General features: G+C 39.8%; 1 protein-coding gene across 11 annotated transcripts in view; it reads right to left on the reverse strand.

Moving 5' to 3' along the window:
• Positions 1-18447, reverse strand: part of MCTP2 (multiple C2 and transmembrane domain containing 2) — a 182641-nt gene that overhangs the window by 96615 nt on the left and 67579 nt on the right. For all 11 annotated transcript variants that reach the window (XM_014575411.3, XM_025186568.2, XM_014575410.3 and 8 more), the window contains 6 exons: positions 15302-15444; positions 14430-14506; positions 13604-13715; positions 11288-11323; positions 3740-3904; positions 1618-1748 (listed from right to left, as the gene is read on the reverse strand). In XM_014575411.3, coding sequence (XP_014430897.2) covers positions 1618-1748; positions 3740-3904; positions 11288-11323; positions 13604-13715; positions 14430-14506; positions 15302-15444 — 664 coding nt within the window. The remainder of the gene's footprint in view (positions 1-1617; positions 1749-3739; positions 3905-11287; positions 11324-13603; positions 13716-14429; positions 14507-15301; positions 15445-18447) is intronic.

Raw genomic sequence — 18447 nt, forward strand, 5'->3', positions numbered from 1 at the left:
TTTAGCCGATTGTTGTCATGCTTTGCCATCATTAAACTCACAAATACAAATATTTCAAAGTGGCCATTTTAACATGTTGATGGTGTCCTTGTTTATCTCTGTTTCTAGGATAATGGCCCCTTGTGACAGCTCTACATCAGACCTCCTCTTAAAGTAGCTTTCAAATGCTGGATGATTTGTGTGTGTTTAGAGAAGGCAGATTAAGTCATCCAATGTCAGCAACATCTGCCGCTCACCTAATCTATTACTAAGTCAGTGGTGCGCAACCTTTTTTCATCTGCGATCCCCATGAGGGCCACCAAATTTGGTTGAGGGGGAAAAAAAAAAGGAAGTGGCCCCTTTAATTGTCTGGCCACTCTCGCCTGCCACTCCTCCATCCCCGCCGCATGTACGTCGGGCGCTGAGCCGGGAAGCCAGGAAAGCGGCCGGCTGGATCCAAGAGCTGCGACCCTCCCCCAGGAAGGCCCATGGGTTGCACACCACTGCTCTAAGTCACTGATCCTGAGATTGGGTCGACACAGATGGACACTTGTAGCTGCATAAAGCTCGGCATGAATCTACTTGTGAATATCCAATCTCAGCATGAGGGACTAAGTAGTGACATTACAAAGTCTAACAAAGGAAAAGGCAATAAGAAGGAGTTTTATGATCAGGGTTACCAAAGACTTCTAGTCTAATTCAAACAGGGCAGGACTTGAGGGAGGGGAAGGTGAGGACAAAGAGCTACAACACACACTTTCCTATAACAGAAACACAAAAAGCTCCAATACTAACCCTTAAAAGAAAAGAAAAAAAAATCTCACCAGCAAAGATGATACAAGCCCCTCACTTGTGAAATGTAAAGCAAAAAACTGGAATGAAAAATTAGGGAATAACCTGTAGGAAAATCCTATATTGTCCACAGAATAGATTAGATGACTCACCAGATCAAACTACAAGAATTTGTGAAACAGAATGAAATTGGGTAGTTATGCGAGTCACAAGCTCTGCTCAAATAACCAGCATGTTATGTTAGAACACAATACATGTAGGCTATGTCTAGACTACATCCCTTTTTCGTAAAAGGGATGTAAATTAGACGTATCGCAATTGCTAATGAAGCGGGGATTTAAATCTCCCCCGCTTCATTAACATAAAAATGGCTGCCGCTTTTTTTTGGCATGGAGCTTTGCCGGAAAAAAGCGCCAGTCTAGACGCTGATCTTGCGGAAAATAAAGCCTTTTCTGAAAGATCCCTTGTTTCAGAGAGGGATAAGGGATCTTTCGGAAAAGACTTTATTTTCCGCAAGATCAGCGTCTAGACTGGCGCTTTTTTCCGGCGAAGCTCCGTGCCGAATAAAAGCGGCAGCCATTTATATGCTAATGAAGCGGGGGAGATTTAAATCCCCGTTTCATTAGGAATTGCGATACGTCTAATTTGCATCCCTTTTACGAAAAAGGGATGCAATCTAGACGTAGCTGTACATATTTATATTGCACTCCTCACAGCACTCTCTGTGTGCTGCGGGAATAATGTAAACCAAAGTATAATGCTACTCTGGACTGAATAGTGCAGGTTAAATGGTTCACATTTAATTAAAAAAAAGAACACATCATTATCCACATTTTAAAAACTTACATTTCCAAAAGCTCCTCATGCTTTTTGTTATCCTTTCCCCAAATCTCAATGTCCAACATATCCTTCCTGTCAGGGAAGTAGTGAAAATCAAACTGTTCCCTCCACTGAGGATTTGCACTCTTACACAGTGTCTAGAAAACATGCAGTTATAACGTTTACTTTTCTCAAATGACACTTATTTCCACAGTTATGTATACATCAATTTCATCTACAAGGATAAGGCCTGAAGGTGGGGCATCAGATACCAAGAGGAGAATCCACAGTTGAGGTCTGCAATCTGTCATGCAGATTTGCATTTCTCTTAAAGGTATTTTCTTCCCCATAATGATAAATAGAAAAGCATGGATGTGAATGTGTGGCAGGAGAAATGCTCATATAAGGAAGTAGAACCACCATGTCCAGTTGAAATAGACCACAGGACTAGTTCAATGTCACTTCTATTGAATAAATCAGACGCAAGCCCTTGGAAGTCAGTGAGATTCAACAGGTTTAAATGAGATCAGAATCAGGTCCCAGGTTTTCATTCTTTTATGTAAATACACAGGGACCTTAGAAAGATGGGAATATGCAGTTAGGATATGCTCTTGTAAACCCTTAGGGTTCATCTAGACAGCCACGCTCTGTCAGGATACTTCTGGTATCCCGGAATAGCCTTTTCTGTGTCGTAACTGCATTTCAAAATAACAGGCATGCTATCGAAATAACGGACTTGTTATTCCAATATCCCGGTAGGGTTCCACAAGAATTAAGGGACTTGTCAGAACAGTGGTCTCTCAAATAAGTTTGAAATAAACTACACAATTTGTGTAGCTTCAATCGCATAGCTTATTTTGAGCTAGCGCCGCTGGGTAGATGCACCTTCACACACACACACACACACACACACACACACACACACACACACACACACCCCTTTATGCATGCAAATAGTTCCTTTGAGTTCAGTGAGAGTATTCACATGCAGAAATTTACACAGGAACATGAGTGTATGCAGGATAAGAACCTTAATTGCTTGTGATACACAATAGATTAGATTATATTGGAAGTACACCAGCAGACCTTCTATATGTGCACTGGCCATTACAAGAGACAGGATACTGGATTAGCTGCACCACTGCTAGTGTTTATCCTTTTTTGTCTGTTGTGTGATTGAATAAGGGTAAGTGGAACAATCCCCATAAAAGGATGTGAATCATTTTCAATTTTAATATTTATTAGGATGTTAGAGATAAACATAAAAGTGCATCCTAGATGGAAAGAAGGCATCTTAACTATAAAGATTAAGAGAGCTGTTTGTTATTTTTTTTAAACTATTTTTTAAATGAAACAGGGTCATGTGCTGTTCCCCTTTGGTTAGAATTATATTAACGACAATCACAAGATGACCACGTTTTGTGGACACTCTGTAGTAAGCTCACCAGAACTTCTTTTTAGAATTATCAGATCCTGTCTAGCATATCTAGCTCATCTGTTTGCATTAAGAGGGTTTTGTTTTTAACTGTGTTTCCCCCAGTTTTAGAATGAAAGGGTAAAGCCCAATGGAACTCCATTCAAACTATGGACTACAGGGGAACTGCACAGGATGCAAGTAAACATTAATTCTGGCCCTGCTCTAGGAAGAGCACAATGTAGAACAATCTCTGGACAGCAACACTGGAAATTTCACAGTTTTTTTTTAAATATTAAATATGAATAGTCCTTAAAAGCCAATGAACGTTTTTAAAGAGTCAAGGCACAGATTTTTAGGGTCTGTCCTCTATAGCGCACTGAACATTACAAAATGACTTCTGTATTGGCAGAGAACAAAACCATGTGTTATGCATGAATATGGTTTCATTATATATTAGTGCTGCATATCCATCACTGTGAAGCGTGTATTTTACATATATAAACACACAACGTATTCGCTATTTCCCATTCTGCAGATAAATGTACATATGAGGAAAAGGTTCATAAAAAAAATCTAAACTCCCTGAACCTGATTTTGATCTCACTTACACTTCTATAAATCAGGAATCATTCCACTGAATAAAGAGTCTCAGTGGTGTAAAGAAAAAAAACCAAAAACAAAACATCTTTTATTTGCCCAACTTGCACACTTATAGCAATTGTCAACACTTACCTTACTCTTATATTTTTGATCTCCCAGTTTCAACAGGACAAAAATCTGTGTCATGCCCCTTCCTGGGATATTCTTCCCTTCTAATAAAGTGATGGTCACAATCCCATTCCATAGCTCGTTCCTTCGCATGGAATCAGACAGTCGCATATTTCGTGTAAAACTTGTCTGAAAAACAAGTTGACTTCATGAAGATACCATTAGATACATCTCTGAAGCACTTATATTCCAAGTGCCACAACCTCTAGTGTAGCCTCATATTACCTCTGGAGGTGCAGAATTAGTGTTATCCCTTTTTTTAATATATAGATGGTGAGCTGACAGACACTATATGATCTGCCCAATGATCACACAGGAAATTTGGTAAGGATGGTAACTGAGCATGGGTTTACTGATTCAAACCACCAGACTATTCTCTTCACCTGTTATGAGCCTATAGCACTTCGCTGGCTTATCTTTAGTATTTCTTATCAGAATTCGGGCTTTTGGCTCAAAAATACTGATGCCCGCTGAAACATGATTACTGTTATCTGGTGGTTATACGGTACCTACACCATATATATATATATACACACTTCATCATGCAGTGGTACCTAACAGTAGAACATTGGTCATATTTTATTGGCAGTGGAAATGACTAAAGGGGCCTTTATTTTGGGGGCAAAGCAGAAAAAACTGGAAATTTAAGGCTACCTCTTTCTTCTCAGGGTAACATATGCCACATTTAAATTGCCATGCAACAATTTTTAACATGCCATGTATCTGTGCTTCATTTGTGACAAACCAGTGAGTCCAAAAGTTAGGAGGATCTTTCACTAATTGCATGAAAACAGGACGTATTAACTTTAAAAACCAACTATGAAATGTATCAGAGGGGTAGCCGTGTTAGTCTGAATCTGCAAAAGCGATGAGGAGTCCTGTGGCACCTTATAGATTAACTGAAGTGTTGGAGCATAAGCTTTTGTGGGCAAAGACCCACTTCGTCAGATGCATGTAGTGGAGATTTCCAGAGGCAGGTATAAATATGCAGGCCAGAATCAGGCTGGAGATGACGAGGTGGATCCAATCAGGGAGGATGAGACCCACTTCTAGTAGCTGATCTGGAGGTGTGAATTCCAAGAGAGGAGAAGCTGCTTTTGTAGTTAGCGAGCCATTCACAGTCTTTGTTTACAAAAGCAGCTTCTCCTCTCTTGGAATTCACACCTCCAGATCAGCTACTAGAAGTGGGTCTCATCCTCCCTGATTGGATCCATCTCGTCATCTCCAGCCTGATTCTGGCCTGCATATTTATACCTGCCTCTGGAAATCTCCACTACATGCATCTGACGAAGTGGGTCTTTGCCCACGAAAGCTTATGCTCCTACACTTCAGTTAGTCTATAAAGGTGCCACAGAATTCCTCACCAACTATGAAATTGTGTCACTAAATAATAAGATGGCAAGAGCACCTCAGGCCTGGGAATAGCATTTTAAGGAAGAATTACACAGTAACAAAATGCTTAAGTCATGGGAGGCGCATACACACATTTTAACTTGATGTTTACTGGTTAAAATACCAAAATGTTTGAATCCCACATGCATATTAATATGCTTCTATTTAAAACGTACTGTTTGGCTTTCCTGGCACGCTGGATGAAAATTCCTACCTTTAAAAAGAAAATGAGATTTTGATTCATAAATCCAGCTGCAAAGCAATTTTTTTAAGTTCATCTTGTAGGCCAAAAAGCTAAAGCATGACTGTTCCCATGGACATACTTCAAAGTCCCAGCAGATATATTCCTCCCTAAACACTGCAACTATTTCAAAATCCTTTTTATAAAAAAGGGAGTAATGTCCACAAGGGATCAAAGGGCATCCTACAGTCTGGCAATTGCCTAAGAAAAATGGCAGTGCTTCCATGAAATATGCCCTAAAATAATTTTGTGGCTTGGTATGTCCTAATTTTGAATTGGATGTTTATCTTGGAAAGGCTTCTATCTAACTTGTCCATAAAACAGCTCCACTTAGCTCTACGAGCCCTGTGAAAATGGAATCCAACGCTGGCTATTAAAGGGGCCTAGAGATTGCTTCCATATGGCAGAACAGCATGGGAGTGGACGGCTAAGGCCTACAGCAGGCGTTGCTTGGCTTGAGCTCCCGATCTATCCATGGACACTCGTTGCATTACACCATAACATCTGGATTATTGCTTGTAATGTCCCTGGGAAATATCCACTTCCCATCAAAGCCTTTATCTATCTCAGTTGTACTTTGAACATTTTAGTATTTAACACAGTCATGTTTGATGTGATGTACTTGCTGCTTTAGGTCCAAGGATTCACCGCCCCCCCCCCCTTTCCTTGAAGGAGGGAGAAGGTTTTGAAGCTAGTTCACAAAAAACAGAGTAACTTTATTATCTGCAGTACATTTTGTTTTAAATTGAAATTTCCACTTAGCTAGTGTCTCCAGGCTCAGCAACAAAGAAAGTTATCATCACTTAAATTTTAAAAACAAATTTGGTGAGTCTTCTCATATGGATCCTTTCTGGTTTTGATCAGTTCAGTGTTTAATGGTGGCGGTCCAGGCCTATGGTCCTCTTAACCAGTATGTAAGTCCTCAGGGCAACATTCAGTATAAGATGAAGGGCTACAAAAGGCCATATGCATGATTTCTTTAGCACCAGCCATGAGTAAGGGTACATCTAAACTCCACCGCGTCCAAGGAACGTTTTGCTTTTCTGCCTTTCCCCTCCCCGAGGAAGAGCAAACACGCTCTTCGGGGAGCCCTGAATACCTTGTTCTATGAGGCATAAGGGCTCCTCCGAAAGCGGAGGCTTTTCCATTATTTGGCCCGGTCTAAATGGGGCCAAATGGAGGAAAAGCCTCTTTCGGAAAGGCGATCTAAAAAAGCGACACAAATTGGGGAGCGTAATTTGCATCGCTTTCTGCCAAAAAAAAAACAAAAAAACAAAACAAAAAAACCCACCAAAAAAAAAAAAACCAAAAACAAAAAAAAAAAAACAACACACCACACAAACCACCCCTATAATGTAGACCTAGCCTAAGAGAGGAGACCTGAACATCAAACTCTGCTTCCTGGCTTATGGACTTTTCCAGCTCTGCTCCATCCCTGTCCACCTCCACAGGGAAGGGGGCAGGCCTGCTGATGGAGGAGAAGGGGAGAAAAGGAGGCCGTTGCTCCAGGGCCCAGCTATTCAAAGGAGCCTGAGGCTCCTGGCCTCCACCGCTGCTACTACAGCACCAGCTTGAGCCCCGGGCCCTTTAATTCACCTCCAGCGTGCCTCACGGCTCTGAGGATGGAGGGGGTGGGGCACCATGCTCTGGGCATGGCAGCAGGATGACTGTCCTGGCCCCACCTCTTCTGAGAGCACAGAGCAGCTCCTCCTCCTCCTCCTCCTCCTCCTCCTCCTCCTCCTCCTCCTCCTCCTCCTCCTCCTCCTCCTCCTCCTCCTCCTCCTCACACACACACACACACACACACACACACACACACACACACACACACACACACACACACACACACCTTGCCATGGGGCCTGCACAGGCCATCAACTCCCCTGGGAGGGGGGCAGCAGCAGCCCTCAGAAGGCTGCTCTACCCACCACAATGAAGGTGACTGGTTCAGGGGCCAATTCCAGTATTTGGGCTAGACTGTGGATATTTCCATGGGTCGAAGAGGACAGTTTGCACTTAGGCGAATGTCACCCCAAGGTAAGAAGGGACAGATATTTAATCATTCATTTTCAAATCATAATGATTTCATTAGAACTCTTCTCTCATGCTTGTCACCTAAGTGTTTCAAGGTGAATTACACAGTGTCGATGAAGTTAGCCTTGCATCATCCCCATGAGATCAGAAAGTATTACCTCCACACTACAGACAGGCAGAGAAAAGTTAAGCGATGCGCACAGGATCTCAAAGCAAATCAGTGGCAGAGCTGGTAAAGAACACAACTCAGGCTTCCTCACTTCTAGACACTCCTCCAATCATTACTAGGTTACACTCCCTCCCAGAAAGGGCACGGTGCTTGTGGGGAAGGGTCAAAGCTTTTCTGTCTGCTGGTGAGCAATAAAAAAAAGAAACTGTCATACATTTATTTAAATTATACAGTGAGGTGGACAAGCGTAAAATGAACCCATCTTTCGCCTCCTGTACTTAAAAGGATGAGACAGGACAACAGAAAGTGTTCAAATTCCTGTGAACAGGTCAAAGCAGAAATGGGAACCACTCTAATTTGCAAAATAAAATAAGAAAAAAAAGTAAGTTTCTGGACCTCTACTCATTAGGCAGGAAAACTGTTCTGCAGAGGCAGTTTCCCTCTGGGAAAGAGGAGTGGAGGATGAGAAAGGCAATTGAACTGACGTGAGATTGCTGTGATGACACATGACCCTTTGGCAACTGAGTTCTATGGCATCGTTGCCCAAAGGGTATTGCTATAGAGAGCCAAATACAATGAGGCAGGCTAACACACACGCTAAAAGGAGGGTGAAGCATTATCCCCTGTGATAAGAGGTGTAGGAGTACTTCATTCCAGAGCCATCCTTTCAACCAATTTATTCAATCAGCTTTAGATATCAAGGTGGCAATTTAATCACTTGTTTAGGAATAAACTGCTGCAGGTCAATCCCCTCAGTCCCCCAAGCAAACTCATTTGTTTGCTTCCTAGATGTTCAACGCTGAAAGGTTATTCATCTGTACAAAGCATGGAAATAACATGCAGGGCACCCTCGGTGCAAAAGTCTAGCCACATGGGAGAAACAAGGCTACTAAGCATCAGCCATAGATTTCTCCTATGCCTCAAAATACCTCTACAGGCTAAGCAATCTTGGGGGGGGGGGGAGGAAGGGAAGGGGGCACTTCATTTGTTTGTTTGTTTTTTTACAGATGGAGAAAGTAGAATGAATGCTTCTGAAAAACAAAGGGACCATGTTTCTCTCGGCAGCATTAGGTAAGTTTGAGAAGCGAAGAAGCAAGCCGCACTCAAGTTTGGTTTTTTTTGATAAAGCTATGTCATCCCACATTCCCATCCCAAGCAAGGGGCTCCAAATACAGTGCATATCTCTTGCTAGCTTTGGAGATGTAATCATGCCACATAACTTAATGTGACCCTTCCCTCCAAAATCAGTGATAAATATATGCTGATAAACAAGCCTGCCAAATTGATACCTCTTGCACCATACTGATTTCATATTCACTATTCAGTAGTGGAGATTGTCTCTACATCATACCCATAGCCAACACTTGCATAATTTTTTATCTTCTATTTTCTTCATTAAAAAGTAATATTTACTTTAAAAAAAAAGAGTAAGATAGGCAATAAATAAGAGTATTTAAAAAGGTAACAGGTTTAATTTACATTTTTCCCACTCTGCATATGAGACTACAGCAGTTTTTGGTACCAGAGTGAAATCATTGCTCCTTTTGGGGATATTTCTGGATACCTGCAAGATGGACTAGTGACTAAAATAATAAGACTCATTTGCAACATTGACATCTGCTACGTAAAACCAAGATAAAACTGAGGGGACCAGATCCAGTTATAAGCCATAATTGTCTCAGATATATATCAGAGGGATAGTCATGGAAATTTCCACTACATGCATCTGACAAAGTGGGTCTTTGCCCATAAAAGCTTATGCTCCAACACTTCGGTTAGTCTAGAAGGTGCCACAGGACTCCTCAGTTATATATAGGAGTCGAGAAATCAAAGACTGAAAAATATAACTTATTTTTCCCCTTTAAGTCCTTCTACCCACATATGAAAATACTGCATAACAACAGGATACGAAAAGTACAATAAAATCCCACTTTAGTTCAGTTTGTTAAAAAGTTAAGCTACCCCTAATATAAAATATTTGTTTTCCTGATCATGTTAGAGATGTAGATTTCTGAGACACATTTAATTTAATCAGTGTGATGCAGATTTACACTGTTGCTCAAAGTGTAAAAGCCTAAACAATAGTACTAAGTTTGTGTATCCATTATATAATGCTCCCCCCTCCCATATTTCTGGTATCTTTATCCAGTCCGTCTGCATTTCTTCTACCCCATCATGCTCTTCTGGCCATTTTTCTATAACCTCTCATGCCTTCACCTACATATCTATATTCCCCATGCTCACCATTTTTCTTTCTAGCCTTTATGTTCTGCCACAAACTGCCAGTACGGTTTCCACAGCCCAGAGTTTCCTAACTAAAGATGGTTATTGATGGACAGTACTAGTGTTTTAAAGCAGTAGCAGAATCAATAAACCTGGAAATATTGCTTTGTCAGATTTTTTTCCAGCACATTCTGGGAAATTCTTTACTGCCTCGGATAGCCGCAGAAGCTTTTCTTAAGAGATCACACTAGAGCATGAACTATGTCTTGTCTGTGAAGAACTGAAGCGCTCTTACCCTCTAGTGGCTATAACTGAATAGAGCAAAGGGTTGCAGTTATTTTTTCTTGCAACAATAATCTTGCCTGCACTAATCCAATATCAGGCTTTGTCATCTCTTAATTTTATTTAAAAAGAATTGTTAAGATGTTAGCTGGAGCCTTGGGAACTGAATGACCTGCCAACATGAATTAAAGCTTTATCTTCTTTTTTCCCCCCTTCAAAAAATGTGTTTAAAATACAGAGAGATAACGTACAACAAAAAAGAAACACAGAACTTTGATGGGTTTGGAGCAAAAGGACAAGAGTTGGAATATCTGGCTCCGTGGCCCGGGACTCCAAGCCAACGCGATTCAAGTGACAGCTGTGTGCGCCCACATGTCAGAAAGAGATCAAGCCACATTTGATCAAGGGTTGGCCCTAGTAATTTCAAGAGCTTTCGTTAAAAACTAAACTGTTGAGCTCTTCAATTATTCCATCACTTTCTGTCATATTCCATTGAGCAATTTCTGGCTGTATCCCTGCAGTATGAATACAGCTGTGGAAAGCCAGCATTATTCCTGGAATGGGTTGGGTATGCCAAAATAGCTGCAGACCTGTGCCCAGGAATGTGCACTGCATGGCCTCTCTTTAAAAAAGTATTCTGGTGGTATTATACCTGGTGGATTCTACCTACCATGCGCTGAAGGGAAAAGTAATTATTCATTTAATATATGCACAAATAGCTTCTTGAGGAAACTCCCAGATGTTATGCATTCTTAAAAGGGCCAAATTAGGTTTTTCTAAAGTTATGTTGTAAGCTCTCAAAATACGGGATATCAGCATCAGATCTTAAGTTTCTATCATCTACGCAGAAGCATTTTGGGTCCTTTATACAGCTGGCTTATCATGCCAGTCCCTTTCCTGAACAGTTTAAAATCCAATGTACGTATGATGCAATAAGTAGGTGCACACAAAAAAAATGGAGGCCCAAAGAGATGAACAAAACTGAAAGGTTTATGTGCATACATAGTAATGGCACATGCACGTCTTGATAGCATCATTTTATTTCTTTAGCAGCCAGAATACCTGTCCATTTCTTCAGGGAAACCCTCTGCAGTAACAGAAATGTCACATAAGATGTGTCTTGTGGGAGAAAGGGAACAAGAAACTTACAGGGGAAAAGGGATGAAGTTACCTTGGATGAAGTTCGTTTCTTCCGATTTGACCACTTCTATCCATGCGTGCCCACCATTGTAACAGAGAAAATCCAAAGGAAAGGGAGGAAAACAGGGAAAGTGGTTAGCCAGATAATTAAGAACACTGGTTTGTAAACTGTGGTAAGGAAGGCATATTACTAGTACAGAGTTGGATCTACTACTGCATTCAATTAAACTATTTCCTTCGCAGATCATAACAAGCAACAAAACCAAACACCTGAATTGCACCAGAAATAAAAGGAAACAAAGCATCAAGAATAAAAAGTGGAGGAGACCTGGAGCCATTAGTAAAATGCATTGTTCACACTTCTGGTGCCATCTGGTCCTACTAAACTAATTTAAGGGGGGGGGGGAGGAGTTTGGAAATCAGCTTGCTCTTAAGTGCATAATATGGACCAGGCCATTTTGCTCTTCTGAGTCTATTGAAAATGGCTGTGCTATTTTAATTTGAAACACAAAGGTCTAAAATATGGTCACTTAAATTTTCAGAATGCACCTACTCTTCGGGCATCTGTATTCTAACTATTAACACCCCTCAACTCCTCCTCCACTCCCACCGGCCCCGCATCCCTAAGGCTGCTACTCAGAACTAATGCTGCATCCTCTCTTATCCCAAAGCCCCCAGTAGCACTCTGGCCTATCTCCCCTTAATGTTACCAGAGGAACTGTTCCCAAATGCCTCCAGAAGCTCTCCAGTGGAACATGCACCTCTATCTCACCCCCTAAGGCTGCCATTCCTTGCTTTGTATAAGTTAATGGGGGAGTTGGCCTCCCAGCCAAATAGACTTACATTAGTAAGTCTAGCCAAGATTTCAAGGTAAGCGGTCAGGGTTTATTAGAGGACTTTGACACAGAAAGTTTCTCATTAATGACTAGAAAGGTAGAAACATTAGCAGCCATGTGTACAAAATATCTTGCTTTCTTATCGTTAAGATCAGGCAATTCAGTCTTTATTTTTATATGAAAAGCTATCTTCTTATAGCATATATAATGTTAGGTGGGATCACCACAACACAAATAAAGAGCTTTGGAACAATTAGTTGTTATTATTATTATTAGGTATTGCTAAAGGTTTTAAATAATCCTATGCAGAATGAGAAATAAACCTTTCCAACAACACACTATTCTATTACCTAATAAACTAACAACTCTTAAAAACAGGCATCTACTAGAAAGGAACCATAATGAAAGGCAGACCTCACCTGTGAAGTCTATTTCCTATATTCTCCCCATACCATCTTCTTGTGAAGTCTATTTCTTATACTCTCCCCATATCATCATTCTCCCTTGCATGAGTGTCCCATGCCTATTGTGAATTCCCATGTGTCTAGTTTAACAGCCTACATTAGATTTCAGCTTTCAGACTGAATTCTGAAAAAAATAAAACTGTCATATTTCATATTCACATAAACACTTGCCATTTTTTTGCCTGCAACACTTACTACTAGTTCCATGTTTAAAACTGCACATGCTTAAAAACTGAAGCTATTCAAATAATATACTTTGGGGATTTTTCCCCGTCAAGCTGTTCCCTAAATGACAGCAAGCTGAGTTACAGACTTAGGCATGGTTCATGTTTTGAGTGAAGCACAAATGGTGATATTTAAAAAAAAAAAAAAAAAAGTAGTCACACAAATCCTGATCCTGAAAGTCCTGACTCACTTTAATTACACTCTTTGCAGCCTCTACCAACTCCTTCTGGGTTCCTATCACCACGTTCAATACTAGAGGCCCATGGCACTTCTGCAACAGGAATGAGACCCAAAGCCCAAGTGAGTCACTGGAGACACTAGCGAAATTTAAGACTGTGCCTGACATGTTCCCAGTTTGTCAAGAACATAGCTCCTCATGCCCATTTCTCTCAAACCCCAGTTTAATGTGGAGAACACACCTTTAAACAAAAATCGAAGTTTAAACTCCTTGCTTACAGTGAAAAAATGGTATTTCCTGAAAGAGTAGTCCTGAATTCTGCAGGGCATACGTTCACTTAGTAAGTGCTACACTTTTAGAGATCTGTCTCTTATACATGCACACACATTCCTAGAACTATATGGAGACTGTTCTCATTCATAAGCTCAACCTTTAAAGCCACAGAACAGAAGCACTTGAAGAATAAGCAACTTTTATCTAGTCCAATCTGGTTGATTTTTAAATCATGAAATATCAAGTTTTCAATGCTGAGTCTCAGAGGATGAAAATAAAAGTGGCATTTCCCAGCACAGAATAAATCAGATTAGGGAAGCTTTATTTTTTTGTGCATTCCAGCTATAAATTTGATTTCCTAAGCCACTTACAGTTCTCTTGAAGTCTCCGTGCTTGACTGTTAGACTCAAGTTTAACACAATCTCTCCCATGTCGTCTTCTAAACTGTTCGGATCTTCCAATTTCAAAATCTGTTCAGTAGTTCTGCAAGGAGAAAAGAGAGGCTCCATTTTTAGCTTGTGGTTCATTATTGAAGGTCACACTGAATTGGGCAAATTCTGGGTTTTTTAGGCTGATATTTAGCAGACTTTAAAGTTTTCAAAATTGAGTCTGAATGTTAAAAATGTGCAGTCTGGCATATTTCTTTGTGGCGTCTATTCCCTGTCAAAAGATCTTATAGCTTCCATAAAACATACAAAGTTCAGCACATTTAATTAATAGTTAGTATTTCCACCACAATTAACTAATATTGATAACTTTTGCCTGCAGACAGGCAGAACACTGATCAATGCTATCCCCATTTTACTGGCAAGGAAACTGACAAAGACTTGTCCAGCTGAATTATTCAACAATTATAGACTGGACTTTGACTTGTATGATCTGTGTTCAGTTCCAAGATCTGATGCAGATATCCTGCATCACCCTGAACAAAATATTTCAACTCTCTCTGCCTTAGTTCCCACTCTGAAAATGGAAATGATAATGTCTCCCTACCTCTGAGGCACTCAGAAGAGTCATGGAGCTGATGATGCAAGAAAATGCACTTGCCCCAGACATCAATAAGTCAGTACAAGAGCCAGGAATAAAACATGAATTCCTGGCTCCCTGCTTCACGTTCAGACCAAACATACCACAGATAAAAGATTAATCTGCTGCAAAAGTGCTGTGCAGAAACATTTTACTAAATTCTTATTGTACCTGTTGAGCTCAAGGTGTGTAAGCACCACAAATGCAGATCCCATGAAGTCAGAGGAAGTTAAGTCTCGATCATATACCTAGTTGCAAAATAAGTGCATGTTATCGTCACGTCGCAAGCCAGTTTTGCCACATCAAAGAAAAGAACTGACATTTTGAGTTTAATCTCGAATATTGGGAATCAAAACCTGAATGTTGGTCAGGGATAACTCTCCACTTTTTAATATGGATTTTCAACTGAGTATTTTAACAGCATGTTTTGCCTTCTTGGCAAATAGTGAACAGAGTTGTGTGTGCAACAATGGGATTGTGACCATTCCTCTATATTTTGCAGTCTGTACTGGAATCAAACACTGTACACAACCACACACATTTTTAGCTACAGATGTTTTAGCAATTAGTGCTTATAACTGGTAGCTTGCAGCTCTGCTAACTATAAAGTTACCTCATAATGAGAAAGGGCTTTGCCGCTTGTCACCGCTGCCTCACAGGTAATAATTCTACTCAACTCAGTTCACCAAATTACACTCTTAAATTATTTCATGTAAACCTCATTGATTTCACTGAGGTTACACAGATGTAATTGAGGGCAGAATTTGGTACAGTAGGTTTAAACGCCTCCAGTCAAACAGATTATTTTGACCTGGGCCATTCACAAACCAAAAACACAACATCCAAGTAAAAGATGGCAAAGATGTGTGTGAATTCTTAATATAAAGCTTAGAAAACCTTGCATCCTCATTGTGTTTTGAATACATGTTATTTATAGCAAAATGTCAAATTGATGTAGCACATACATAAGCACACACAAAAGAGAAAACAATTGGTTCAAAGAGCTTTTACCAAACATTTCAGAACCCTAACCCAAAATTTACCTTGATCCGGAGCTTTTGATCAAGAGTCTGTATTGGCAACACAACAGTTTCATCCCAGACTGGATTTAGGTTTTTAGAGATGACCTTACTTTTGTATAGAGTTTTTCCATTCAATTTAAATTTCACATATGGATCACTTGAACCTATTATAAACAATAACAATACAAATGGTATTAGTCTGAAAAACACTGCAAGCACAAAAAGTGAACAAACAACAGAGAAGAAAGAACCTAAGAATTGTACTGAACATGGCTAAAAAGTGGCTTGGTGGGAAGAAGGGGTGGAATTCTACATCATGTTTGTGCTCTCTGCCATGTTATCTTGGAAAAACACTGGTTATTCTTAACTCTTCTCTTTTGGGGGGGGGGGGGGAGAAGTAGCAAACAAAAGAAAGGATGAATCTATAAAACATACAGACCAACAATAAAGACATAGAATTACAAATAAAATGGGATACATAAAAAGGCCTGCAGATTTAATCAATTATACTTATAGAAACTGTTATGGGATTCAATATGAACATAACTACATTTGGCAGATCTTTTGAAACTAGCCAACACAATGTAATAGAGAATTGTATGCCTGCTATGAAATTATATAGACTCATCAAAAGACCTATAGGAGGGTGCTTATTCATTACCAATTCCGATTGGATTTTAGAGTAATTTTTTATAGAATCTTATTCAGTCCTGAATGTCTTCTTCATAAAAGGTGGCTTGATAAATAGTATGAAAACATTTTGGTGAAAGACAAAATATCCCCCAATTAATCTACTTTCAAATGCAACCCAGAGAACACTCTTTACTTATGCAGTGATAACATTTCCCCCCCCCCCCTTCTTTTTTTTTTTTTTTAATTAGGGAAGGAGAGAGGGAAATAGAAACAATGCTGCACAGGAGTTAAAAGGAGTTTTTTTTCCTGATCCTCCATGAGACCCACAGTTAGGGTCAACCCGCAAACCACGTGTAGTCAGTGAGATTTTTCATTGCCTTCAATGGGTTTAGATCATGCCCTTAAGCTATAAATCAGAAACATCATTTATGTTTACTTCTGAAATACACAGCTAGAAAAGGAATATTGAACAAGCACATGCGCTTTGCACAGAAAGGAACACAGTGATGGAATCCAACATAAAATCCGTCAACAGAGGTTGCGTTAGGAAATTCAATAAATAGGATTATTTAGTGTAGCCTTTTGTTAATATTCCAGGAGAGGAAAATTGGAATTCTCTTAAAGGAGAAAAAACAAGAGAAGAGACACTGCCTTTATCTATCCGATAAGCAGAAGCAGCCTGCGTTATTATAAATAAATGTCCCCAACTATTCATTACACCCAAAGAGGTAGCATATCAAGATAGGACAAGGGAAGGGAACTGATGGAATGAAAACATGAATAGAGCAGTGGAAGCAGGTGGTCCACAGCTCTAATTCATCTGTTTCTTGAATAGAAAAGAAACTTTGAGTGAAGGGAACCTTTACAAAATAAAATAAACATAAGCAAACAGCCAAAAAATCTACAAGAATAAAAATCAAAACATAACCAGCCTCTTTTTCTAGGAAACACAAGCTCCAATCGCTAAGCGAGAGTTCTTATGCCATTATTGCAAAGAAATGTTTCAAGGCTGTTGAATGACCTTCCTTTGAATGACCAGCTCTTCCCCATATATCTCTATTTACTGTACAAGAGCACTGTTCAAGTGAGCCAGGCTTTAGCAATCACTGACACACACACACACACACACACACACGTATGAAAAAAAAAACAGTGGGAAAAAACTATAATAAAAAGAGTCTTTTTAATTAAATAAGATTGCCACTCCGGGATCAAGCCTTCATGCTTGTCAGCTTACTCTCAAAATAAACATCTCAAAAGCAGGCCTCAGTGGTGTCACTTACTCAGGCAAGGCATCCTGGGTAATCCCTAGGTATCTTGACAGCTACATAATGTTCAAACTGTTTCATGGGTGAATGGCAGCACTTGCGTGAAAGAAAATATTAATGTCTGGAATTAATAGAAAAAGGGATGATGGTTTACAAAGCCAAACGAGAAAAGGGTGTCACGTTAGTACAGTGTTAATTGTTACGGAAAATAATTGAGGGAGAGCACGCAGGAGAAACATGCTGCGGTTTGTTCACCGAGCACAACTGTCTTACTGTCAGGAAAGTAACATCTCAACTAGGCAAGCAGGGGAAAAAAAAAGGGGGTCCGCTGCTCAAGAATGCAACTCTGAGATTATACAAATGACGAGATGACGCCTCTCTGTCAGCCAACAGATGGACTTTAACCTTTGCATCGGGAGCTTCACAAACAATGCAGCTCTGTGGTATTTATTCTGATGGAACCAAATAGCTTGAACATCAAAACCTTTACTGGCAATGGCACCAGATTAGAAATGGAGCTGAACAAAACATTAAATCACAACCCTTTTTCAGAAAGGGCCCGTGGGGGAGGAATACACAACTAATTGTTTAGCTCTAATGAAGCTCTTTTTTCACTGTCTCAGTTCTCTTTCTTAGGACTTGTCTACATGGAAAATTAATCTGAATTAACTAAAGGTGTGAATTTTGAATTGGATTAGTTAAACTGCATTAAATCCTTGCACGGACACACTCACTCAGAATTCCAGTGGAAAGAGTTCAGTTTAGCTTAATTTTCTTCCAAACAGGGTAGGAGTATGACTCAAGATTTTGAAATTTATTTTCAGTAAGTTAGAAAATGAGAGAAAAGTGCTCAATTAGCTAGAAATAACACAAGCATGAACATGTTTTGATTCGCTTCTTGTGAGTCTTAAGCTAAATCCTAATAAAAACAGAGAGGAAAAAATGACCTCTGAAAAATTATTCCATTGTGACTTAAAATTTTGTGGGGTTTTTTAATTAATAAAGGAAGGATAGTTATTAAAATGACATTGGTTATTTAAAGTAAATTTTACTATACCCAATTTATTTTTTAATTAAAAATCAGTTTCTCAATTTTTTCTTTCAATCTGTGATCCTTCCCTGGATTTTACAACTCGTTAAGCAGCTGGCTTGCCTTTAAAGTAAAGTAATTAGTCAGACTGTGTGTGCTAGTCAGTGGCCAGGATGAAAGCACGCTGCATAACCACTTCTCTCTTCTCCTTGGGGTTTATAATGCCCCATAGATTG

This window comes from Pelodiscus sinensis, chromosome 14 (genome assembly GCF_049634645.1).
Source record: "Pelodiscus sinensis isolate JC-2024 chromosome 14, ASM4963464v1, whole genome shotgun sequence".
Taxonomy (NCBI): domain Eukaryota; kingdom Metazoa; phylum Chordata; order Testudines; family Trionychidae; genus Pelodiscus; species Pelodiscus sinensis.